The sequence below is a fragment of the Microtus oregoni genome, unplaced genomic scaffold, assembly GCF_018167655.1.
Source record: "Microtus oregoni isolate MIOR12 unplaced genomic scaffold, Mior012 000016F_ref0000370, whole genome shotgun sequence".
NCBI lineage: Eukaryota > Metazoa > Chordata > Mammalia > Rodentia > Cricetidae > Microtus > Microtus oregoni.
In genome coordinates, this window is record NW_024543075.1 from 42707792 (window position 1) to 42717645 (window position 9854).

Here is a 9854-nt window from a genome sequence, read left to right on the forward strand (position 1 = left end):
ATAGTTTTATAAACCATAAATACATAGATTAGTAAATAAATCATTGAAAACAGACTTACTTAAAAGTACAAATGCAAAAATAAACCAGCAAATAAATCCTCATACTTATGGAGAGATATCAAAAATACAGTTATTATCTAAGAAGAGTTACTCTTGGTAAAATCAAGAAAAAAAATGAGAAAGTCAATTTAAATGTATCTGCCTATAATCCTAAATATAAAATAAGTTGGCATGGTACCCCATTCCTATACTCTGAAACAAGTAAGGCTGGGGTAGGAACATCATAAATTTGAAATTACCCTGATCTGCACAGAAAGATAATGCATCAAAAAGAGGTAAAATTTCTAACTACTTTGTTCACATTAATAAGTTACTGAATAAATGAGAGAGGAACAGGCATACTTCAGAAGCAAGGATTTTAAAATATTTGGAGAAAGCTTTCTGCTGTCAGTCAGGGACAGAACCTGCTCTTTTAGTGTATGATTGTGCATAGTGTTTTATAACAAAAAAGTACCATGAAGAAAAGGGGATATTGTTATTCCATTTTGTTTATGGAGCTTGGAATCAAACTCAAGGTCTCCCACATATTAGGGAAGCATTATACCTCAGAGTTTTTTATACCTTGGAAAGAAAGAGGTTTTTTTAAGAAAAGAAAAAAGAGAGATAGGAGTGGAAAGAAAAAGAGGGGAGGGCAATAACTACTGTACAATACTAATGCAAGATGTTAATAATAGGAGGAATTAGGTGCTATGTATCTGGGACCTGTATAGAATTTAATTTCTTTCTGTGAGTCTAAAGTTAATGTCGTTTTTTTAATTTTTTGTTTTTACTTTGTATGTGATTTCACTTTTAGTTGGAGGGTTCTTGTTTGTCTGTCTGAGATTATAATTTAATTACATTTCTCTCCTTCCTTCCCCTCTCTAGACCCTCCCATATTCCATTTTCCACTCTCCTACAAACCCATGGCCTCTTTTCATTATTTGTTATTTCATGCATATATTTATTTTTGTATATACGTATTTATTTCTAAATGTAACATGTTGAGTCCATACATTGTTACTTGTGTGTATGTTTCAGAGCTGACCATTTGGCACTGAACAACCAATTGATGTGTTATTCTCTTGAGAGGACTAACGTTAGCTTTATTTAGTTGCCTGCAGTTCTTTGTGTAGAGTTGAACTTTCATGGACTTTGCCTCAACTATTTTAGCTTGCTGATTGGTTTCAAACTAGTTCAGGTCATGATTGAGTAGTCAAATTGACTAGACTTTATGAGTATAACTTCTGATGTTACTAGGAATACACAATATCACGACATATTCCATGATCTTCTGGCTTTTTCTACCCTTCTTCTACAAGATTTCCTGAGGCTTAACTGAGGCAGTGTTTCGTAGATGTATCCATGGCATGTAGATAATGTCTATGGAAATAGAAGTTAAGTCAATATGTAATTTAGTACCAAGTAGATGACAACAGATATCATAGAGTTCAATTCCAATGGAAGCTTGGGAATATTGTAAATAAAATGACAAAAATTAACTTTATATTAGAAGATGAAGAAATTGAAGTATCAAGTAGGCATAATTCTTTAAAGATAGATTGTAGAATGTTTGATTTAAAGCATGGGGCTCGCATGGATCTGCGTCAGGTCCTCTGTGTTTTGGCTATTAGATTGGTATTTTGTGAGACACAATGGGAATTGGTATAGCTCTGACATTTTTGCTTGCTCTTGAGACTCTTTTTTCTCCTATTGGATTGCCTTGTCCAGTATCAATATGAGGACTTTCACCTTGTCATATTGCATATATTTTGCCCTGTTTGGCTGTTGTCTCTTGAAAGCCTGCTCCTCTCTAAACAGGATATGGAGGGAAGTGCACTTGGGGAAAGGTGAGGAGGTCAGAGCTGGACAGAATGGAGAGAGGGACTGGTTGCGATGTATAGCAGGAGAGAAGAATCTATTTTCATTAAAATAAGTAAATAAATAGAAAATTGATAATTCAATTGTTCACATGTGTGGAAAAAATAATTTTAGTACCATACTGTAGAGATTCTTATCACTTATAATATATATGCCCATAAATCCCATAATTAAAGTTGAAGAAAATATAACTGAAACATATACATTAAATTCTCAAATAACAAAAATTAAAGTATCTTGAACATTCTAGATTAGTGTAACAATGGAAATCCAGAAAGAAATTATGAGAATGAAGGCAGGAATATAGGGCCACTAAACAAGCTTACCATTTCCTGCTTACGTCTTAGAGAACACATTTTAAGACAGAATGACAAGAGATTGTTACAGATAGCTGAGAAATATTCTGAGAAACCTGGAAGAAAAAAATAAACAAAAAGCTAGATCTTAGAGCAATCATAGCCTAAACAGAAAAACAGCTTTGACATAATAGATTTAGAAATAGTGGTATTCTTAATTAATTTGAGAATCACCCAAATCAGGTCCACTGATGTGTCTCAAAGCTATTTTCTTTTATACTTCAGAAAGTGTATTACGTTTCATCAACTCACGTTTTTTAGTAATATCCACTTCCTGTTGAAAATACGTTTCCTAGACTTAACATGATCAAAATGTATATGAAAAATATTTTTGTCCTAAGAAAAGTAATATGGGCCAAAGCTGATGATGTAAGTTTTCATGTTTATGTAAGAATTGTCTTGAAATCTGGACATCTTAGAAATTGAGGGCTTTCATTTTAAAAGTACATAAAGCCAAGTTTTAATTCTCTATGTTGAACAGACAAACATTTCCTGTCATTGATGTTTGGATGCAATATCTTAAGGGCAAAATATTATTAACAACATTTACATTTTGATATTTGCATAAATAAGAAACTATATATAATAAAAGGAATATGAAAAGTGCTTTCTAGTCCTTTTCTGCTAAACTTTAGGTTTCTTCAGTTTCCTCAGGATTCTGTCACGAATCTGCTTGGTTTTCACACTGTAGACAATAGGGTTCATGAGAGGGGGAACTAGAAGGTATACATTGGCCATGAGCACGTGGACAATTGGGGAAGCATTCTGCCCATAGCGACGGATCATAGATAGCCCAATCATTGGTGTATAGAATGTGAGTACAGCACAGATGTGGGAAATACAAGTGTTGAGGGCTTTAATCCTCTCTGCTTTGGAGGCGATACTCAACACAGTGCCCAGGATGAGAATATAGGACAGGAGGAGAAGCAAAGAATCCAGTCCCATGGAGAAGATGACCACCATGAGGCCATAGATGCTGCTGACCCAGCGACTGGATACGGTTGTCTTTATGAGGTCCTGATGCAGGCAGAAGGGGTAAGAGAGTATATTAATAACCCGATATTGGAGCCTCTTCAAGAGGAAGGAGGCTGGAAAGACCAGGGCTAAGGCTCTTCCAGCAATTGCGAAGCCGATTCCAACAATGACACTGTTGGTTAGAATAGCTGCATAGCGCAGAGGTTCTCGTATTGCTACAAAGCGGTCAAAGGCCATGGCCAAGAGCACAGCTGACTCAATGATTGAGAAAACATGAATGAAGTACATCTGGACCAGACAAGCATTGAAAGGGATCTCCCGGGCTTGGAACCAAAACACACTGAACATTGTAGGTAAGGTCGTAGTAGAGAGGCCCAGGTCAGTGAGTGCTAGCATAGATAAAAAGTAGTACATTGGCTGATGGAGGGAAGACTCAGTTCTGATAATGAGCAAGATGGTAATGTTCCCTGCAATAGAAGTGGCATAAACCAAGAATATAGGAATGGAAATCAAGCCATATCTAGTTTCAAGGCCTGGGAAACCAGTCAGAAGGAATCGAGGGTACAGAGTAGAATCATTGATGACAGACATTGTGCTGAAAAAGGCTCCTCACTCTTCAATGGAAGTTAAGAATACAAAAAAATTAGAGTCACTTCCAAATCTGTAATAATGAACAAAGCTCATTATATTTAATTACCACTTATATTTGTTAATCAACCCATTAATTCTTTTATTTCCTTGCATATTTAATAAGAACAAAATAAAGGAGATCTGGAAGTGTTGAAATAGAAAGTGTCTATAATAAATGTCTTACATACTTACAAAATTTAGACTAGGGGATAATAAAATGTTAGCTTACCTCTCCGAATATAATTTTAAAAGCACAAGGTGATATCTCAACAGAGAGGATGCTAAGCTTAATCGAGGAAGTCACAGAAAATTTATTGAAAGTGATTCTTGAATTAGATCCCAAATGATAGACATGTTACATGGAGTCAAAGGGCTGTTAAATATTTTGTGAACTGATTGCATGTTAATACGGAACTGCTGGAACATAGATCTCCTTATGCCCACAAAGTACCTTCCTAGGCTACTAGAAATTCCAGACACTATGGATGTATACACCATTACATGTATTGTTTTTCCTACACATATAAACCTATTGTTAAGTGTAATTCATAATTAAGCATAATAGATTAATAATGGATAATAATTAAATAGAATACTTTAAAAACTTGTTATGGTAAATATTATTTAACACAAATTGAATTTTTTCTAAAATTTTCCATTTAATAATTTTAGGAGAAAGTTGACATAGATTTTTAAAAAATGGCAGACATTAGAACTATGGATAACAGGAGAATATTGTGTTAAAAATGCTATAGGACCAGAGTGAACCTTTCGATGAGTGCTGTAGCTAAATTTAAACAAAAAAGGATACGAAATAAAAACTACATCTTATGAAGTTACTCTTACTGATTCTTATAGAACTCTTTACAAAATCAATCAGTTTGATTTATACTGGTATCAAAGTAGAATCAGTGTTAAAATAATCTGAATGTTGTCAGGAAAAATGAAGAAGCTTTTAGTAAGTTATTGTTATAATAAAATAGAGGGTGAAAGTAACTTCTACTTTGAGTATTATGAAGGTATACAGTTGTAAAGTTACAGAGAAAATAAAGATGTATAATAGAGATCATGATGTTTAGAATATAGAATATCTCACCTATTTTATTGAATTTTGCCATATAAAAGACCTGTATAGAAACTTGGGTAAACAAGTAAGCAAGATAAATCCAGTTAAGTTCTGACAAGCATGCTATGTATGTGTTGAGAGGAATGGGTATACTGTACCAAATGAGGGTTTTGTAATGACTTGCAAATAAGGGTGGAAAAAACACTTCACAAATGAACAGTAAGAGAAAGCAACATAGAAAGACAATGTCCAGTTGCAAGAAAAGTTGAGAGTTGCCTGAGCACCAAGCTGTTATCCACAAACTGGATGTGCCAGGAACCAAACATGGCCAAGCTTTTATTTGCTTAGCATACTCTTTGTTAAAATTCTACATCAAAATTCCCATGCTGTGTTCACTCAGCCATCCTCGTCCATTACAACAATCATGTTGAAATTTTCTCTGACTCGTTTATTTATAAAATAACTGATTAGATAATGCTCTACAGGCAACAGTTCTTCCATGGTTATTGTAATACGAGGATAACAGTCTAGCAGGGTGGGAGAGCATGTATTTTATCACTATCACCTGCTCCAGAGCACTGATTTCACAAATCTAGGACCCACAGAAACTCTCAGCTTCCTTTCCATCTACTGAAATCTGTATCAATTTTGTACCCACTGTTCTTACCTCAAAGTCTTTGTCCAGGCACACCTGAGTTCTTAAGTGCAGACAGGCATTCACTCTGACTCCAAATGTCTGAGTTTCTAGTCTGTCAATCTGAGCACTCTCTGTAGGTATCACAAGCTACTAATGATTGGAATAAGGAGAGAAAAAGACACTCAGTGTCCTACACCATACAGATCTTTATGGAAAAGTAGGTGCCTCGAGGCAAGGTTCAGTGTCTTCTGTGACTCTAGAGCAGGGTAATTCAGGCCTTGGACATTTTTGGCATTTTCCACTCAGTTGCTTGTGTGTTTAAGAACGTTGACCTTCTCATCCCTGTTGACTAGTATGTTCCCTCTAGCACATTTTTTTTTCTCAATTAAAGCTCTTGGGAAAATAATTGATGCCAAAACTATTTATCTTCAAGAGCAGATGGTGGAAATGCCAACCTACTCTCTTAGACTGAGAAACAATTCAGAAGTGCCTGGCAGATCATTTGACGGATAAAGCAATGGGCTTTATTATAACTTTCTTGAAACTCTATTTAATAGTTCTATGGAAAGAGTCTCAATCCTAAATACTATGTTTGATTCATTATTTCAAATACCCAATTAAGGCATATAAATGAGAAATTATTTCTCAGTGACTTCTGTGAAACAATCATAACCTGATATCGAAAGTCAGAAAAGCATAACACACAAAATTAAAACATGTAAGACATTTAGACCCCACGATCTTATTATAAAATTTAAACCAAATCATTATGAATATAATGTGTCAATTGCACACACACATACTGCTTCTTTTGTATTTGATTTGGTCATCAAAACTGTTTATATCTTACTCAAAGGACTTGCTACAACCTTAAAAGGAGAGGATAATTTGATAATATAAATTGAAAAAGATATTTTACTAAATTCAATATCAATGGTGGTACAAAGTATATTGAAATTAAATTCAAGATAATTTTTATTTGTGTAATTTAATACAAAAAGCTGTAATAACATCAATCTTTATTATTATTATATTTTATTTTATTACTTTAAAAAATACCAATCCAAATTCCCACTTCCTCCCCTCCTCCCACTCTACTTCCACTCCCTTCACACACCCTCCCCCAACCCCTCCAATCCTAAGAGAGGGCAAGTCACCCTGCCTTGTGGAAAGTCCAAGGTGCTCTCTACTACATCTAGGTTAAGCAAGGTATACGTCCAAAGAGAATAGGATCCCAAAAAGCCAGTATATGATATATAATAGGGACAAATCCCAGTGCCATTGTCATTGACCCCTCAGTTTGCCCCAACTGTCAACCACATACAGAGGGACTAGTTTGATCCTATGCCCATTCACTCCCAGTCCAGTTGGAGTTGGTGAGCTTCCATTAGCTCAGTCAAACTGTCTCAGTGGATGACCCCCTCATGGTCCGGACTTCCTTGCTCATACTCTCACTCCTTCCACTCTTCAACTGGACCTTGGGAGCTTAGTCCAGTGCTCTAATGTGGGTCTCTGCTTCTGTTTCCATAACATCAATCTTATTTGAAAGAAATAGTAAGACAATCTCCCCATAGCTAAAAAAAATGATAATAATTTAACTATGCTGACTTCTAAAACATAGTGTTAATATGTCATATTATATTTTCAATATAAATAGATGAGAAAAGAAAGAAATTCAGAAATTCAGACACACAGAAATTCAAAGGAAAAGTAACTTTATTATTATTCATAGGCAATATTAATTAACTATTTGTAAATTTTTTTTGTTTTATTGAGAAAAAACAATTTCCGCCTCCTCTCAGCCTCCCAATCCTCCCCCCCCCCACTCCTCTCCCCGTCCCCCCACTCCTCTCTCCCTCCCTCTCAAGTCTGAAGAGCAGTCAGGGTTCCTTGCCCTGTGGAAAATCCAAAGTCCCCCCCCCCCATCCTGGTCTAGGAAGGTGAACATCCACAGCCAGAACATGAAGTAGGATCAAAATCCAGTGCCATTGTCCTTTGCTTCTCAGCAGCCCTCATTGTCCGCCATATTCAGAGAGTCCGGTTTTATCCCCTGCTTTTTCAGTCACAGTCCAGCTGGCCTTGGTGAGCTCCCAATAGATCAGCCCCACTGTCTTCGTGGGTGGGTGTACAGCTCTTGGTCCTGACTTCCTTGCTCGTCTTCTCCCTCCTTCTGTTCCTCATTGGGACTTTGGGAGCTCAGTCCAGTACTCCAGTGTGTATCTCTGTCTCTATCTCCATCCATCGCCAGATGAAGGTTCTATGGTGATTTGCAAAATATTCATCAGTATGGCTATAGGATAGGATCATTTCAGGTTCCCTATCTTCCGCTGCCCCAGGAACTAACTGGGGACCTCGCCTTGGGCACCTGGAAGTCCCTCTAGGTCCAAGTCTCTTCCCAACCCTAAGATGGCTCCCTTAATTAAGATATGTGCTTCCCTGCTCCCCTATCCAACCTTCCTTTATCCCAATCATCCCGTTGCCCCAAGTTCTCCCCATCCTACCCTTCTCACTTTTCTCTCCCCATTTCTCCTTACCCCCCCTCCCCCCCACCCTTAAGATCCCGATTTTTGCCTGGCAATCTTGTCTACTTCCCCTACCCAAGAGGATAGTTATATGTTTTTCTTTGGGTTCACCTTCTTATTTAGCTTCTTTAGGATATCCAATTATAGACTCACTGACCTTTATTTAAGTCTAGAAACCAATTATGAGTGAGTATATCCCATGTTCATCTTTTGGGGTCTGGGTTACCTCACTCAGGATAGTATTTTCTATTTCCATCCATTTGCAGGAAAAATTCGAGAAGTCATTGTTTTTTACCGCTGAGTAGTACTCTAATGTGTATATATTCCACACTTTCTTCATCCATTCTTCCATTGAAGAACATCTAGGTTGTTTCCAGGTTCTGGCTGTTACAAATAATGCTGCTATGAACATAGTTGAACAAATGCCCTTGTCAGATGATTGGGCATCTCTTGGGTATATTCCCAAGAGTGGTATTGCTGGGTCCAGGGGTAGGTTGATCCCGAATTTCCTGAGAAACCAAAATACTGCTTTCCAAAGTGGTTGCACAAGTTTGCATTCCCACCAGCAATGGATGAGGGAACCCCTTCCTCCACAACCTCTCCAGCAGATGCTATCATTGGTGTTTTTGATTTTAGCCAATCTGACAGGTGTAAGATGATATGTCAAAGTTGTTTTGATTTGCATTTCCCTGATTGCTGGGGAGGTTGAGCATGACCTTAAGTGTCTTTTGGCCATTTGAACTTCTTCTGGTGAGAATTCTCTGTTCAGATCAGTGCCCCATTTTTTAATTGTGTTAATTAGCATTTTAAAGTCTAGTTTCCTGAGTTCTTTATATATTTTGGAGATCAGACCTTTGTCTGTTGCGGGGTTGGTGAAGATCTTCTCTCAGTCAGTGGGTTTTTTGTCCTAGTGACAGTGTCCTTTGCTTTACAGAAGCTTCTCAGTTTCAGTAGGTCCCATTTATTCAATGTTGCCCTTAATGTCTGTGCATCTGGGGTTATACCTAGGAAGCGATCGCCTGTGCCCATCTGTTGTAGGGTACTTCCCACTTTCTCTTCTATCAGGTTCAGTGTGCTTGGACTGATATTGAGGTCTTTGATCCATTTGGACTTGAGTTTTGTGCATGGAGATAGATATCTGTCGATTTTCATTCTTCTACAGGTTGACATCCAGTTGTGCCAGCACCATTTGTTGAAGATGCTTTCTTTCTTCCATTGTATACTTTTAGCTCCTTTATCGAAAATGAGGTGTTCATAGGTTTGTGGGTTAAAATCTGGGTTTTCTATACACTTCCATTGGTCGACTTCTCTGTTTTTATACCAATACCAAGCTGTTTTCAATACTGTAGCTCTGTAGTAGAGTTTGAAGTCAGGGATGGTAATGCCTCCAGAAGTTCCTTTATTATATAAGACTGTTTTGGCAATCCTGGATTTTTTGTTTTTCCATATAAAGTTGATTATTGTCCTCTCAAGATCTGTGAAGAATTTTGATGGGACCTTGATGGGGATTGCATTGAATCTATAAATTGCCTTTGGTAGAATTGCCATTTTTACTATGTTGATCCTCCCAATCCAAGAGCAAGGGAGATCTTTCCACTTTCTGGTATCCTCTTCAATTTCTTTCTTCAATTCCTTAAAGTTCTTGTCAAATAGATCTTTCACTTCCTTGGTTAGAGTTACCCCAAGGTATTTTATGCTATTTGTGGCTATCATGAAAGGTGATGCTTCTCTGATTTCCCTCTCTGCTTCCA

At 37.1% G+C, this 9854-nt stretch overlaps 1 protein-coding gene across 1 annotated transcript; it reads right to left on the reverse strand.

Moving 5' to 3' along the window:
* Positions 1–2897: 2897 nt before the first annotated feature.
* Positions 2898–3839, reverse strand: LOC121457329 (olfactory receptor 51G2-like). Its single transcript, XM_041665972.1, has one exon. The coding sequence runs from the start codon at positions 3837–3839 to the stop codon at positions 2898–2900; it is 942 nt and encodes a 313-aa protein (XP_041521906.1).
* Positions 3840–9854: the final 6015 nt, after the last annotated feature.